Source organism: Oncorhynchus nerka, linkage group LG22 (assembly GCF_034236695.1).
Source record: "Oncorhynchus nerka isolate Pitt River linkage group LG22, Oner_Uvic_2.0, whole genome shotgun sequence".
NCBI classification, from domain to species: Eukaryota; Metazoa; Chordata; class Actinopteri; order Salmoniformes; family Salmonidae; genus Oncorhynchus; species Oncorhynchus nerka.
In genome coordinates, this window is record NC_088417.1 from 53,350,454 (window position 1) to 53,368,049 (window position 17,596).

The following is a 17,596-nucleotide window of genomic DNA, read 5'->3' on the forward strand; positions in this document are numbered from 1 at the left end:
ACCAGAAACCGTGGATTGATGGCAGCATTCGTGCAAAACTGAAAGCGCTTTTAATCATGGCAAGGCGACCGGAAACATAACCGAATACAAACAGCGTAGGTATTCCCTCTGCAAGGCAATCAAACAAGCTGAGAGTCAGTATAGAGACAAAGTAGAGTCGCAATTCAGTGGCTCAGACACGAGATTTATGTGGCGGGGTCTACAGTCAATCACGGACTACAAAAAGAAAACCAGCCCCGTCGCGGACACCGATGTCTTGCTCCCAGACCAACTAAACAACTTCTTTGCTCGCTTTGAGGACAATACAGTACCACTGACACGGCCTGCTACCAAAACCTGCGGGCTCTCCTTCACCGCAGCCAACGTGGGAAAAACATTGAAATGTGTTAACCCTCGCAAGGCTGCCGGCCCAGACGGCATCCCTAGCCGCATCCTCGGAGCATGCGCAGACCAGCTGGCTGGTGCGTTTATGGGCATATTCAATCAATCCCTATCCCAGTCTATTGTTACCACATGCTTCAAGAGGGCCACCATTGTTCCTGTTCCCAAGAAAGCTAAGGTAACTGAGCTAAACGACTATCGCCCTGTAGCACCCACTCCCGTCATCATGAAGTGCTTTGAGAGACTATAGAACGTGGGGAATGGTCAGAGGTGACCTAAAAGAACACTGATGTTGGTTTGGTTGTTATTTTGTGATGTCATAAAAATGTTATACTGTAGAGGAAATACTGTAACTTAAAGTTATACTACATGCACAAAGTTTGCATCCTCTGCATTGTGCATGAAATATGAAAAATGATTCGAGTTTTTGTTAAGAGAGGGATATGATTTTAGGAGCCATAAGAGGTAATAGTTTTACGTAACTTTGTACAAGTGACAAGCCACACCCCTGAGTGAGGTCAGTGAGCCTTACGGAACCACCCTTTTGAATGAACTGTATAAAATTATGGGTTAAGAATTAGCAGACCAGAGAGACGTTGAGCTGCAGCTCACGTTTAAAGTGATTTGAACTCTGGCGTGACCCTAGACAACATCCTGTCATTCTCTGAAAACATCAAAGCAGTGACTTTATCCTGCAGGTTCATGCTTTACAACAGGGGTATTCAACTTTTACTGTACGAGGTTTCTGTTCTGGTGGGAGGTGCTATAGGAGGACAGGCTCATTTTAATGGCTTGGATGGAATAACTGGAAAGGTATCAAACTTATGGAAACCACATGTTTGACTCTGTTCCATTTATTCCATTCCAAAAACATCTGAAACCGTAACTCTTCAAAGAATACCTTAAATAATCCCATAGCATGAACTAACACTAGCACTTGAGTCGTTTCCCCCCTAGCACTGACTTTGCTGATAAGTACTTTTTGAGGAAAAATGTACTTACTATGACTGAGATATGTGTTTGTCCAACCTAGCTAACTTAAGATGAATGACTTATTAACTGTAAGTCGCTCTGCATAAGACCGCCTGCTAAATGACAAAAATGTCAAATGTAAATACAATTAAGTGGCATCTGAGTGACATCTAGTGTCAAATTGTTGAAGCTGCATAGACTTTACTTAATATTCATCAAGAACAAAATTCTGCAGTCCTGGCTAAATAACCAGGTAGTCTAATATTTAACAAGCAACCAGATGAGTTGAAGTCAGAGGTGAACTTTTGATAATTGATTAATCAATATTATTTCTCGACCTTCTCAAAATGGATGGATGTGATGCCCATCATGACATGCTCCATCATGACTAACTACACCTCATTACATCCGGTGGATGAGGTCAATCTTTCCCCAAAGATCCGCCATTTCAGCCTCTGAGTTTTATATTGCAAATTACTTAAGAGATTTCTTTTAAAACGCCTTGACAAATAAATTATAGATTTCTGGTTGCCACAATTCATTCTTAATTAAGGGGTTAACTGTACTGTTTCGTGGGAGTCTGTGAAATGTACATAGATGTAACGGTTTAAAGCGGTATCGATGCCATGTTTTTTTCCCGGAGCGTGTTCCTTAGTGAACCAAAGTTTTTGTATGAGTTGAATCCCGATTGCGAATAGGGAGAGGCAAGGGGAAGGCCTTGGATACTCGGAGTGGATTTGGAGCCATGGCCGGGAATTTTGATGCCGAGGACCGTGCTAGCTGGTACTGGGGAAGGTTGAGCCGACAGGAGGCGGTTTCTCTCTTGCAGGGTCAGAGACATGGCGTGTTCCTAGTCAGAGACTCGATTACCAGTCCTGGGGACTACGTGCTATCCGTCTCAGAAAACTCTAAAGTCTCACATTATATAATTAACAGCATCAGCAACAACCGGCAATCTGGATCAGGTAAGATAGCGAGCTAGCCAGCTAACCAACGTTACACCAGACAGACATAGCTAGTTAGCTAAGCTAAACCAAAGACCGAAGCTATTTGTTTAAACACTCTGGCTAAGCTATGAACATCTAGTTAACGTTAGTTAGATGTCTACTGATGTTAGCTAAGGACTGAATATACTGTATTATTATGTTGCAACGAAAGCAACCGTAACGTTACGTCGTTAGCTGTGGTGGTCATGTAGCTAGCGTGTGCTTAGTGAACTACATACAGTATATAAGACTGGTGGTGGCTGTTTAAAAAAAAACTGTAATAGTGGGTTTTCAAAGGTCTGTTTTAGTTTTGTCAGCTGGAGTTTTAGGTACTTTCTGTTTAGTAAGAACCTAGTAGACGGAGTGGGTTGGGCTGATCCTGTGAATGAATGGACAGGCTGTCACAATTGGAGGATGACTATTCCGAATGGTGTGTGTGGAATGCCTGTGTTCCTGCCCTGTTTTTGTTTTTTTACACAGGCTCAGTTATTTGTTACCTCATTCTGATATCGTAACGACCATCTGCACTGATCTGTGTTTTTGACAGATGGGATGCTGCCAATATCAAAAGTGACTTTACGCAGCAGGTTAGAATAATTAATGTAACATATAACGATTATGTTTATGGTTAGGGTTAGCTACGTACAAAAAGTCTCCCTGATGCGACTCGAATATGCAACTTTGAAATTAGCGCATCCCATCTCGACATGCGCCTGATATTTCTGATAACTCGCAAACACTGATATGATAAAGCTTTGGCGATATCCAGATTGTTATACCTTCATACCCAACACAAGGGGCGCTATTTTCAAACCCCACTGATCCTTTTTCATCCTAAGGTTAGCAATGCTAACAAGTACATGTACAATCCCATAGAGAATGCTAACTAAATGCCAACGAGGGTATTGAGAACATTTTATACAGTCTCTGACCTAAAGTATTTGCAGGACAGACATCCCAGCTCAAAGTTATACAAGTAACTAAAAAATGCTGCATGCAGAAAACCAATATTAGACAGCAAGTCTCTTGATCCAGGAGGGAATTATCTGCTGTTACCAATAGAAGCTTGATTATGGAAGAAGCTAACCACGTAATTTAGCTATACTAAACCAAAATATTAACGCAACATGCAACAATTTCAATGATTTTACCGAAGTACAGTTCATATAAGGAAATCAGTCAATTGAAATAAATTCATTAGGGCATAATCTATGACACATGACTGAGCATGGGCGCAGCCATTAGGAAGCCAGGCCCATCCAATCAGAATGAGTTTTTCCCCACAAAAGGGCTTTATTACAGACAGAAATACTTCTCAGTTCCATCAGGTGGCTGGTCTCACACGATCCCATAGGTGAAGAAGCTTGAAGTGGAGTTCCTGGGCTGGCATGGTTACATGTGTTCTGCGGTTGTGAGGCACGTTGGACGTACTGCCAAGTTCTCTAAAACGACGGAGGCGACTTATGTTAGATAAATGAACATAAAATTATCTGGCAACCGCTCTGGTGGACATTCCTGCAGTCAGCATGTCAATTGCATGTGCCCTCAACTTGAGACATCTGTGGCATTGTGTTGTGCTGCACATTTTAGTGGCCTTTTGTCCCCAGCACAAGGTGCACCTATGGAATGTATAATGCTGTATAATAGAGGTCGACCGATTAATCGGAATGGCTGATTAATTAGGGCCAATTTCAAGTTTTCATAACAATCGGTAATCAACATTTTTGGACACCGATCATGGCCGATTACATTGCACTCCACGGGGAGACTGCGTGGCAGTCTGACTACCTGTTATGCGAGTGCAGCAAGGAGCCATGGTAAGGTGCTAGCTAGCATTAAACGTATCTTATAAAAAACAATCATTTTTAACATAATCACTAGTTAACTACACATGGTTGATATTACTAGTTTATCTAGCTTGTCCTGCTTTGCATATAATCGATGCGGTGCCTGTTAATTTATCATTGAATCACAGCCTACGTCTCCAAACGGGTGATGATATAACAAGCGCATTTGCGAAAAAAGTCATTGCACCAATGTGTACCTAACCATAAACATCAAGGCCTTTCTTTAAAATCAATACACAAGTATATATTTTTAAACCTGCATATTTAGTTAATATTGCCTGCTAACATGAATTTCTTTTAACTAGGGAAATTGTCACTTCTCTTGCGTTCTGTGCAACAGAGTCAGGGTATATGCAGCAGATTGGGCCGCCTGGCACGTTGCGAACTGTGAAGACTATTTCTTCCTAACAAAGACAGCTAACTTCACCAAACAGGGTCTGATTTAACAAAAGCGCATTTGCGGAAAAAAAGCATAATCGTTGCACGAATGTACCTAACCATAAACATCAATGCCTTTCTTAAAATCAATACATAGAGGTATATATTTTTAAACCTGCATATTTAGTTAAAAGACGTGTTAGCACGCAATACGGGGAAGGAGCGTGGCCTAGTGGTTAGAGTGTTGGACTAGTAAACGGAAGGTTGCAAGATCAAATCCCCGAGCTGACAAGGTACAAATCTGTCGTTCTGCCCCTGAACAAGGCAGTTAACCCACTGTTCCTTGGGTGTCATTGAAAATAAGAATTTGTTCTTAACTGACTTGCCTAGTTGAATAACGGTAAAATAAAAATATAAAACTAGGGAAATTGTGTCACTTCTCTTGCACGCAGAGTCAGGGAATATGCAACAGTTTGGGCCGCGAACTAATTTGCCAGAATTTTACGTCATTATGACATAACATTGAAGGTTGTGCAATGTAACAGGAATATTTAGACTTATGGATGCCACCCATTAGATAAAATACAGAACGGTTTCCGTATTTCACTGAAAGAATATACGTTTTATTTTTGAAATTATAGTTTCCGGATTTGACCATATTAATGACCTAAGGCTTGTATTTCTGTGTGTTATTATGTTATAATTAAGTCTAAGATTTGATAAAACAGTCTGACTGAGCATGGTAGGCAGCAGCAGGCTCGTAAGCATTCATTCAAACAGCACTTTCGTGCGTTTGCCAGCAGCTCTTCGCAATGCTTCAAGCATTGCACTGTTTATGACTTCAAGCCTATCAACTCCTGAGATTAGGCTGGTGTAACCGATGTGAAATGGCTAGCTAGTTAGCGGGGTGCGCGCTAATACCGTTTCAAACGTCACTCGCTCTGAGACTTGGAGAAGTTGTTCCCCTTGCTCTGTGGAGCGATGGGTAACGATGCATCGAGGGTGGCTGTTGTCGATGTGTTCCTGGTTCAAGCCCAGGTAGGGGCGAGGAGAGAGGGACGGAAGCTATACTGTTACACTGGCAATATTAAAGTGCTTACAAGAACATCCAATAGTCAAAGGTATATGAAATACAAATGGTGTAGAGAGAAATAGTCATATAATTCCTATAATAACTACAACCTAAGACGTCTAAACTGGGAATATTGAAGACTAATGTTAAAAGGAACCACCAGGTTTCATATGTTCTGAGCAAGGAACTTAAACGTTAGCTTTTTTACATGACACTTTTACTTCTCCAACACTTTGTTTTTGCATTATTTAAATTTAAATTGAACATGTTTCATTATTTATTTAAGGCTAAATTGATTTGATTGATGTATTATATTAAGTTAAAATAAAACATTTCATTCAGTATTGTTGTAATTGTCATTATTACAAACAAACAAAAAATACATTGTTAAAAAATGATCAGATTAATCGGTATCGGCTTTTTGGTCCTCCAATAATCGGTATAGGTATCGCCGTTGAAAAACAGTCGGTCACCCTCTACTGTATAATCAGATTCTTAATATGCCACACCTATCAGGTGGATTGATTATCTTGACAAAGGAGAAATGCTCACTAACAGGGAAGTAGATACATTTCTGCACAAAATTAGAAAAAAGCTTTTTGTGCGTTTTTGAACATTTGTCTGAATTAATCCTACCAAAAATGATAAATCCATAGCTAATTTGACGTTTTATTCCCGAGCATGTCTTGACTACTTGATTTAACCTCTAAGGAGTTTAGTGTTTGTTGGACCAAAATTTGTGAATTTCGAAATGTGCGCGACAATTAGCTAGAAGCTATTGTGCTTGCTAGCTGAATCAGCCTCCTCAATCCATATGAAACGAAAGGGATGCTAACAACGCCAGTTCACACACTCCATGCTGAATACTCCCTCTAGCCTACAGTGCCTTCAGAAAGTATTCATACCCTTTGACTTATTCTACATTTTGTGTTACAGCCTGAATTCAAAATGGATTAAATATTTTTTTCTCGCCCATCACACAATACCCCATAATGACAGTGAAAACATGTTTTTATTAATGTTACCAAATATATTGAAAATTAAATGCATAAATATCTCATTTACTCAAGTAATCATCGCCAAAGGTTATATCCACCTTTGGTGGCGATTACAGCTGTAAGGCTTTCTCGGTAAATCCCCAAGAGCTTTAAACACCTGGATTATACAATATTTGCCCATTTATTATTTTCAAAATTCTTGAAGCTCGGTCAATTTGATTGTTGATCAATGCTAGACAACCATTTTCAATTCTTGCCATAGATTTAACTCCCCAGTCCTTAATGATTACAAGCATACTCATAACATGACTGTGCTTGAAAATATTTATAAAAAAAAATATTAATAATATTTCACCTTTATTTAACCAGGTAAGCTAGTTGAGAACAAGTTCTCATTTACAACTGCGACCTGGCCAAGATAAAGCAAAGCAGTGCAACACAAACAATAACACAGAGTTACACATGGAATAAACAAGCGTACAGTCAATAACACAATAGGGAAAAGGTCTATATACAGTGTGTGCAAATGGCTTGAGGAGGAAGGCAATAAATAGGCCATAGTAGCGAAGTAATTACAATTTAGCAGATTAACACTGGAGTGATAAATGAACAGATGATGTGCAAGTAGAGATACTGGTGTGCAAAAGAGCAGAAAATAGCAGAGCGCGTGCTACGGGAGGGAGTTGTTATCGTGACCAGTGAGCTAAGTCAGAGCTTTACCTAGCATAGACTTATAGATGACCTGGAGCCATTGGGTCTGGCGACAAATATGTAGCGAGGGCCAGTTGACTAGAGCATACAGGTCGCAGTTGTGGGTGGTTTAAGGGGCTTTGGTAACAAAACGGATGGCACTGTGATAGACTGCATCCAATTTGCTGAGTAGAGTATTGTAAGCTATTTTGTAGATGACATCGCCGAAGTCGAGGATCGGTAGGATAGTCAGTTTTACTAGGGTAAGTTTGGTGGCGTGAGTGAAGGATGCTTGGTTGCGAAATAGAAAGCCGATTCTAGATTTAATTTTGGATTGGAGATGTTTAATATGAGTCTGGAAGGAGAGTTTACAGTCTAACCAGACACCTAGGTATTTGTAGTTGTCCACATATTCTACGTCAGAACCGTCCAGGGTAGTTATGCTAGTCGGGCGGACGGGTGCGGGCAGTGAACGGTTGAAAAGCATGCATTTGGTTTTACTAGCGTTTAAGAGCAGTTGGAGGCCACGGAAGGAGTGTTGTATGGCATCAAAGCTTGTTTGCAGGTTAGTTAACACCGTGTCCAAAGAAGGGCCAGATGTATACAGAGTGGTGTCATCTGCGTAGAGGTGGATCAGGGAATCACCCGCAGCAAGAGCGAAATCATTGATTTATACAGAGAAAAGAGTCCCCATAGAGACTGCCAGAGGTCCGGACAACAGGCCCTCCGATTTAACACACTGGACTTTGTCTGCGAAGTAGTTGGTGAACCAGGCGAGGCAGTCATTTGAGAAACCAAGGCTATTGAGTCTGAATATGGTGAATGACAGAGTAGAAAGCCTTGGCCAGGTTGATGAAGACTGCTGCACAGTACTGTCTTTTATCGATGGCGGTTATGATATCGTTTAGTACCTTGAGCGTGGCTGAGGTGCACCTGTGACGAGCTCGGAAACCATAGAGAGTGGTACTCAGTAATGTGTTGTATTGGATTTGCCCTAAACATAACTCTGTATTCGGGACAAAAAGTTTTTTGCTTTGCCACTTTTATTGCAGTATTACTTTAGTGCCTTGTTGCAAACAGGATGCATGTTTTGGGATATTTTTGTTCTGAACAGCCTTCCTTTTCACTTTGACAGTGACAAAAGGCTGTAACACAACAACATGTGGAAAAATTCAGAGTTGTCAATACTTTCTGAAGGCGCTGTAGCTATCCACTGTAGTGAAATTCCAGCTAATAGCACAGTTAATGTTTTAATGATAATGCATGTTTCTGTTCTGCCGTGACTAGTTCACTGCTCAATCTGCGATGTTATGGCACTGGCTAAATGTTACAGTAGCGAGGCACAGTACCAGCTGTCAGATACATGTGATTTCTGAGAACAGTCCCATAACTTTAGTGCCATAGAACTTAATCGGCAAGCTTGCAAATGAGCTACCACAATGGCCATTCAAAGAAGCTAGAAGTAAGCTTCTAACTGGAGGAAGTTTGCACAGCTCGTCGAGCATGGTTTGCTGTAGTAGCCAGCCCAGTGTATCATAGTAGAGTGGAAGCAGAGATTAGTTCCACGATTTGTAATACAGATGGCAACTGCGTATCACGTTAAAATGACGCCACCTATCGGAAGACAATGGTGTGACGATTAGCTATGATTTGAAATGAGTAGGCTTGTGTCTTCTTAGACCCAGACACTGTGGGTGGCATTGAAATGTATTATGACGACGACCCCCTTGAACAGATTTGTTTTTCTTAATAAACTTGCAAAAAATGTGTGACGTGGGAGACTTAAATACTAACTATTTCAGCTAACTCCTTGACTTGAGACATATTTTTTGTTAAGGCTCCATTGTCAGAATCTTTTTTTTAGCTGTGAGGCTCTTCCAGGTGTCGTGTCTTTGGCTATGTCGGATTAAGTCGCTCTGGATAAGAGCGTCTGCTAAATGACTTAAATGTAAATGTAAATGTAATTAAGTGATATGACATGCTGTTCTGTAAAATAATTTCTCCGTAATTAATATTACCTTATTGAGCTAATCGTGTAAATGTAATTTATTTATATTTTACCTTTATTTAACTAGGCAGGTCAGTTAAGAACATATTCTTATTTTCAATGACGGCCTAGGAACAGTGGGTTAACTGCCTTGTTCAAGGGCAGAACGACAGATTTGTACCTTGTCAGTTTATGGATTTGAACTTGCAACCTTTCGGACCTAGTAACCTTTCGGTTACTAGTCCAACGCTCTAACCACTAGGCTACACTACCGGCCAATAAACTCTTAAAGACCTGGTAATATTTGACATCAATAGCAGTCAATATTAATTGTCATCTTAATTCAGTCTCATCCGAAAGTTGTAAATTCTTGGTTATCTGCACGAACCCTGGCTAACAAGTTGAACCAGCAATACAAAATTGGCTTTAATGATTTATTTACTAAATACCTAACTAATCACACAGAATTACACATAATTAAATCATAACTTGATTACAAATTACGTCATAAAGATATGACAGCTTGTTACACAAAAGAAAAGGGGCTGGGTTTGAGTGAAAGAGCGGGAAGACTGAGGAACAAAGGGCGACGCTGTAAATAAATATAGTATCTTATGCATTCTAAATTACCGCCCATTTGGAAAAGAAAATGCAATAAATATTTACTCTGAGCTGCACTTCGGTAGGTTGATGGTAGATGGAAGGTCGTGTTGCCCAACCGAGTCCTTTGTTCTTTTGAAGAATGTCTCTGCTGGTAAATTGAATACGTTGTAGTAACGTCGTTGGGTGAGAGACGGGATACTCTGTCTGTTCCTTCCTAACGCTCGTTTGCAGCGGCTGTTGCTAACTCAACGGCTAGGAGGTATCACTTCTGTAGTGAATAAGAGTTCAAAGTTCATACCATTTGCAACCAAAGCTCACGCTGATGTTGGCTTCGTTCTGTAGTTATTATCTGAACCATTTTGACATAGGACCATTGGAACAGGAGGTTATATTGTCGTCAAGGGCTTATATAGGAAGGGAGAGGAGGGCGTGTTTGAAAAGTTTTATAGCCCATGTCCCTTCACAGGGGCGGGCCACTGATTGAGCAGAGCCCTATCTTATGAAAACCCAAATCTCACATTTTAGAAGCTAAAATCACATTTCATCCCATCACGAATAATTTCATATTCAAACATTTAAATTGAACAACAATTCCATGTGAATCCGATAACTCGGATGTGTAGACTTTCCACTGTAAAGTTTGTCATCTTATCATTGATGAGAATGTATCAGATGACAACCGAACTGACATCATATTCATTAGTACCACCGCATATGTTCAATTGGTCTGATTACCAGAATATAGTTCATCCCCCCCCCCCCCACCTTCTGATGTTCCCATAATCTCTATGTTAACCAAGGGTTTTGCAAATGTAACATCAGTAGGGTACAGAGAGGAAAAAGGGGGGAAGAGGTATTTATGACTGTCATAAACCTACCCCCAGGCCAACGTCATGACACAGGAGAGTGGTTTTCTCCAGAATAGGGTAGGCAACAGCAGGAGCCTAGGTCACCTCAGCTTGGGATAACTCTATAAAAGCATGAGACCTAAGCCAACATCAGCTTTTACATAAACAATTTCAACAAAATTAACTGCATCAATGTCAGACCTTCATTTAGTACAACACTGCCATTGAGGCAGAAGGGAAAATCACCCATTGGTCCACCATGTGTTCTTAGATCAGCCGGGGTAATGGCATGACATAACAAACTGCTCCATCCTTTCCCCCTTCCTCGCCCGCCAGGTCTGGCCCCCCCACGGTTCCGCATCGGGGATCAGGAGTTTGACGCCCTACCCGCCCTGCTGGAGTTCTACAAGATCCACTACCTGGACACCACCACTCTGATCGAGCCCATCAGCAAGGCCAAGCATGCAGGCTTCGTGAGCTGTACCGCCGCTGCATCAGGCGGCGCCCTACAGGAGGCAGAGTTTGTTCGCGCCCTCTTCGACTTCCCTGGCAACGACGAGGAGGACCTGCCCTTCCGCAAGGGCGACGTGCTGCGCGTGCTGGAGAAGCCTGAGGAGCAGTGGTGGAACGCGGCCAACCAAGAGGGCCGTGTCGGCATGATTCCTGTGCCCTACGTGGAGAAGTACCGGCCTGCCTCGCCCAACTCCTTGGTGGCTCCGGCGGCAGGGAGGCCTGGCGGGGCAGGAGGAGTAGGCGGAGTACTGGCAGGTGTTGGAGCCAGCACTACCGACGGAGCAGCTCCCCAGCTGCCCCCACCTCTGGGGGAGCCGGGCCAGTATGCCCAGCCTGTGGGCAATACACCCCTGCCCAACCTGCAGAATGGGCCTGTCTACGCCCGTGCCATTCAGAAGAGGGTGCCCAACGCCTACGACAAGACGGCCCTCGCCTTGGAGGTATTGGTTCGCCCCCTTCGCCTTCCTCTGTCCCCCTGTTCTCCACCTGTCTATGGCGCTCTCTCCCTCTTTTCTGTTTCATGTCATGTGACTATATCTTTTCTCTGCTCTGAGAGCCAGGGTGCTTCTGCAATTGCTTACTCTTGCCTGTAAGCATACATATGCAAATGCAGGCAGGCACACTCGAACATACGCACGTGCAAATACACACAATAACATACATAATGGGTTCATGCATAGTTTTCCCTTGATTTTTGTTGTATTTGAGTCGTACAGTACAAATGGCAATTCCTGAGCAAAGGTTGCCACACAGTTCATGTCTTGCAGCTCATGTGTCCAATCTCACGGTTGGTAAAGAGCGTTCCTGTGAAGAAACACACCCACTGGTATACTGTATGTCATGAGAGGAACATGGGCTAAGTCCCAAATGGCACCCGATTCCCTATGAAGTGCAATGCTTTTGGTTAAAGGTTCTGCACTACGTAAGGAATAGGCCACGGTGCCATTTGGGATGCACCCATGTATTTGCACTGCAGAAAGTGAAGCAGCATGGAGATTATAGATGGGGCATGGGTGTAGTGTGTAACACAGGCTTAGTAGGACTGTGCTGCTTTGTAGCTTATTAATTCGCTTACAGGGTTTGGGTCAATCCCATCCCTGAGTGTATTTGAAGTGGAAACTGACCTGGGTTGGAGATTATAGTTGATTGATTAGGCTACTTTAAAGGACTAATTATAGAACACCATTGAGCCCGATAAGGGCTTTTTAAGAGTCACACATTACAGACCCCTGAAGGTCTTGTTTCTTTCCAATCTATCTCTATATTCTAACCTGTGTGTGTTTCTGCAGGTCGGAGACATGGTAAAAGTAACCAAGATCAACGTGAACGGCCAGTGGGAGGGCGAGTGCAAGGGCAAGCATGGCCACTTTCCCTTCACGCACGTCCGGCTTCTGGACCACCAACACCCTGAGGATGAGAGCTGAGAGAGACACTTAGTCTACTCCTCACTTCTCAAAACCCCTCTGTGATTGTTTCTCACAAATGAAAGAGCACACAGGATATACAGACTACAGTGGTCAGGAGTTGCAACTCAGCAGCTGTTGTTGCCAATGGGGCTGGAGTACACTCCACTCCCCTCCCTTCACATACACACAGAATAGAGTTTACACTTCCACCCCAGTATTGAAGTCCTGATACACGACACACAGCAGCGTTTATGACCCCTCTCCCATGTTATTCACGAAATCCTCCTCTACACACATACATACACACGCACACAATTCAGATACTTGTGTATATGTGGCTTCTCTCACAGACTCATGGATCACCCTTTTGTAGTAACGGACTGTGAACTTGACAGTGAGAAGAGTAGCCACCCTGACTCTTAATTTTGACTCCCTCTTGTGGAGACAGGTGCTCACTGCGACTGAAACCGACCATTGCTGCACTTCACAGACAGCAGGAGTTACCACAGCACACTCCACTACTCACCACAGGGGCTCTAACCCAGCCCCTCTGCTACAAACCCCACACTACAAACCCCCAAGTCCTCTTTTTGTACTGAAATGAAAAATATTATGATAGAATTATGACAGGTACAGCAACTGCCAAAAGAAAGGAAACACTTGAGTAAATGATGGATACAAAGTATATTGAAAGCAGGTGCTTTCACACAGGTGCGGTTCCTCAGCAATTCCTAAGCAATTAACATCCCAACATGCTTAGGGTCATGTATAAAATGCTGGGCAGACCCGGTTGCCCATTGTTTTGGCTAACATGGCTATGCCCCCATAGGATGACAATGCCCCCATCCACAGGGCATTAATGGTCACTTAATGGTTCAATGAGCATGAAAACGATGTAAACCATATGATGTGGCCATCTGTCACCAGATCTCAACCCAATTGTACACTTATGCGAGATTCTGGAGTGGCGCTTGAGACCACCAACAAAACACCAAATGATGGAATTTCTCATGGAATGGTGTCACATCCTTCCAATAGAGTTCCATCCAGAAACGTGTATAATCTATGGCAAGGCACATTGAGGCTGTTCTGGCTCATGGTGGCACAAAGCCCTATTAAGACACTATTGACGTTTCCTTTTTTTGGGCAGTTATATATATATATATATATATATATATAGTACCAGTCAAAAGTTTGGACACACCTACTCATTCAAGAGTTTCTTTATTTGTACTATTTTCTACATTGTAAAATAATAATGAGACATCAAAACTATGAAATAACACATGGAATCATGTAGTAACCAAAAACGTGTTAAACAAATAAAATATATTTTATTTGGCTACTTTGAAGAATCTTGAATATAAAATATATTTTGATTTGTTTACCACTGTTTTGGTTACTACATGATTGGTTACTATGTTATTTTATAGTTTTGATGTCTAGACTATTATTCTACAATGTAGAAAATAGTAAAAATAAAAACCCTTGAATGAGTAGGTGTCAACTTCTGACTGGTACTGTATATATATCATTACATGCTAAATATTATGTTAAATGTTTTGTTTTTTCGTTGCCCTGTGTGTGAACAAACCCTCCCGCTTTGTGTGGTCACTGTTATGCGTCTATCTGAAACACTATGATGACTGTCTGGGGAGGAAGTGGAGACATTCCTTAGGACTGTCAGGTATCGGGCCTTCGTCCAGTCCGCCTCATTGTTTTGAGAAATGGTCATATAAGGAGGGTATACAGTGGCCAGACAATGACAGAAAAATGTAAATATACCAACACCGCCCTCTCTCCTCTTTGATTTGCCAAGTCCCCTCCTCTCCCATCCTGTCAGTCTCCTCCACCTGTCTCATTCATTTGTTACATGGTCTGATCCATTTCCTCCCGGACCTCCCCTATGCTAAAGACACCTACAGATTACAGTTATGTTTTAGTGTACATAAAGGCCTTTTGGCAGATGGAACCTGTTAACGTCACATTTGAAATGATGCAGACTTAGTTCCCAGCACTGTGATGCATAAGTTCACATTGTCACACTCGACAGAAAGCCGCAGCCTTAATCCTTTGGTGTCTCCCCTAGTTTCCCTCCCACGTGGCCGTAGCAAACACAGTAAATATACAAACACGTTTTTAAGTTGACTGAATTCATTGTTTCTGTCAGCTACGTTTCAACTGGGAGCTCTAAGTTAGGTCTGGGTTGTAATTCAGTAGGGCACCATGTTGAAAGTGGTTTAAAAAGTTATGCAACAGAAAACGATATTGAATGTTTTTATCGGACAAGTTTGGGTAGTACCTCCCCGTTTCAAAACCTTTCCTCCCGACTGAACATGACCACGTTAATTTCCCTAGTGTCTCCCTTTAGTGCCAATCTATCATCCTCTCACCCAGTACCTACCCTCTGGGCACAGTTATGACACATCCAGCCACTGACGTGCCAGATACACCGCAGTATGCTAAACGTCCTCATCAGATGATTACACTACATTGCTAAAGGACTGTGGGTGATCGATCATAGTAACATGGGTAGGTATATTGACCAATCGTAGGCACATGTGAGTGTTTTAGGCCAATCATCTTCATTTGGGGAGGGTCTGTTTAATTTGTCCTTTCTACCTCGTCTGAATTGTTTTAATTGATGTTAATTGTCTTTCCGAAATAGGAAAATAACATGACCTGAAGTGCCAGGCGCAGTTCATCTGTATTTTTGTGGAAATGTTGGTAGATTTTATTTCCTTATTTTTTTTTTTTTTTTTTTTTTGCCAACCGAACAATTATAGTCCAAACACTCCTTACTCCCTCAACTATACCATGTGGTATTATTGTGTAAATGTGCATAGTTGCTCAACTTTCCCAACAGTGTAAGAACCTACGTTCCTTCCAAGTCCATGTCTATGAAGCTGCAAGACTTTTTAATAACGCTAATAGTGAGAATATTAATTACAAGCCCTGTGTAGATGTTTTCTATGTTAAAGTTTACAAAGACACTACCGTTTGCTCTATTGAAGGCAGCACTGAGGGCAATCTGCATAACTTGTGTTGGCTGCAGAATCATTGTATTTACGAGACAATGAACAGTTAAAATGTGTCTGTAAAAGTTTGAATGGTTTTATGCTCTGTATGTGATATAAACAGAGTTCAGTGACAGGAGGAGTAGTAAGGCAAGAGGATGATTGAACTATGACACACTACAGAAAGCACCAGGGTTGTGTTCAGTAGGGTACAAAGTAGCAAAATGTTTTGCGAAGGGGGTAAAACAAATAGTTCTTACTGGTCAAGTTCAGGTAGTAGGCTACCTCCCAGTTTCACTGTTTTGTTTTCTCCCTACTGAATCAGACCACAACCAGACTCGTGTTGCCCGGGTTAAATAATATTTCTATATGTTTTAATGAATTAGAAATTATGCAATCTGTATTTAGCAATGACAGAGAGAGATTTACACAAATAAATGAATGCCAAACTCAAACTGAAAATATGACATTAAACTGCCTGACCGAGTTCTCCTATTGCATAACTTTGAATTATTTGTTTAAGTCAATACTGCAGATTGGGAAGGGTGCTGTGGACATGTATCTGGCACCTCTCATTTTCCCTTTCTAGTTTTCTTGAAAGGAAACAAATAATTGATGTGCTTTCTGTTGGTCTTTGGCTTTTTAATGTTGTCCTCTGGTATGGCACTGATGGGTATGTATTTTACCATTTATGTAAGAAGTTGTTGTACTTTGTTTGGTTAACATTGCTCAAATGTTCTCGAACATTTCCTACCAACACCATTCTGCAATGTGTTGCCAGTTGAGCCAGGTCATGTTGTGTCTGTTGTACTTGCATGTTGCATCCAGTGACACCTGTCTGTCATCCAACCATCTCAGGCTTGCCTTGAAGAGACTGTCTCCATTTCATAGAGGGCCATGATCATATGATACCGTTTTGTCTAGTGGAGTATAGGCCAGTCAGGTGAAGCAACTTTCGCCTTTGGACCAACGAATACTTGGATTTTAATGAGTGATTTTAAAATGGTGTCCTTTCACAAACATTTTTCAACGTTGAATCCCTTTTCTGCACCTTATCTCTTATATTGCCTCTGTTACTGATGATTGTTTTTTTTATGCCTCATCATCATTCATGCCAAACTGTTTTCATTCTCCTGTATTTTTGTAGGTAATTCCACAGAAACGGAATTACGCTGAGACTCTGGTTTTAAAAAATAAAGAAATGTTATGCCAAACAAAAAATATTTTATTTTTAAGTTTAATAACAAACCATACAACTATGCACAATGACTAATTTGAACAATTTAAACAGTAAATTACAACAACAAAAAAACATTTACTGGAAAAACTATCTGCACAGTTCTTCCTGTAAATATTTTTTGTAAAAATGTATAAGTAGTCATTGTGCATAGAGTTTGTATGGTTAAACTTTGAAATGAACTTTTGTTTGGTATACATTTTTTTAAGTGAAATCTCAGCGTAATTCCATTACATGAAATTTCCCTATCCCAATTTTCTTTTTGTGCCATCCCTTTTCTTTTGAAGAGGACAGGAGTGGGTGAAAATATAAATAATTGATTTTAAGATGTTCCATTGTGATATAACACTATTATTTGAAGTTCACATTTTACCTTTTATTTTCTGTAGCATGTAATGTGTTAATATCCTTAGTAAATAAAAACCTATTACAATTGTGTCAATTTGCTGTCTTAATTTGTGTTTGTCTCCATCCAACACCTGATAGGACTGTGAAGCGGCACAGACACATGCATACACATACACAATAACATATGCACTATACATACACATGGATTTAGTACTGTAGATATGTGGTAGTGGTGGAGTAGGGGCCTGAGGGAACACAGTGTGTTGTGAAATCTGTGAATGTATTGTAATGTTTTTAAAATTGTATCAACTGC

The 17,596-nt window shown here is 41.3% G+C and overlaps 1 protein-coding gene across 1 annotated transcript; it reads left to right on the plus strand.

The window, feature by feature from the left end:
- The first annotated feature begins 1,776 nt into the window (after window positions 1–1,776).
- Window positions 1,777–17,377, plus strand: LOC115104636 (adapter molecule crk-like). The gene is made up of 3 exons (XM_029625993.2): window positions 1,777–2,318; window positions 11,099–11,715; window positions 12,565–17,377. Exons 1-3 carry the CDS (start codon window positions 2,099–2,101, stop codon window positions 12,697–12,699), a joined length of 972 nt encoding a protein of 323 aa, XP_029481853.2. The 5' UTR covers window positions 1,777–2,098; the 3' UTR covers window positions 12,700–17,377.
- The last annotated feature ends 219 nt before the right edge of the window (window positions 17,378–17,596 follow it).

Bases quoted from the DNA above. Each gene is read 5' to 3' on its own strand.
- LOC115104636 (XM_029625993.2), top strand. From the start codon at position 2,099: ATGGCCGGGAATTTTGATGCCGAGGACCGTGCTAGCTGGTACTGGGGA. The intron at 2,319-11,098 runs GTAAGATAGCGA...CTCGCCCGCCAG, and splicing joins CAACCGGCAATCTGGATCAG to GTCTGGCCCCCCCACGGTTC. The intron at 11,716-12,564 runs GTATTGGTTCGC...GTGTTTCTGCAG, and splicing joins AGACGGCCCTCGCCTTGGAG to GTCGGAGACATGGTAAAAGT.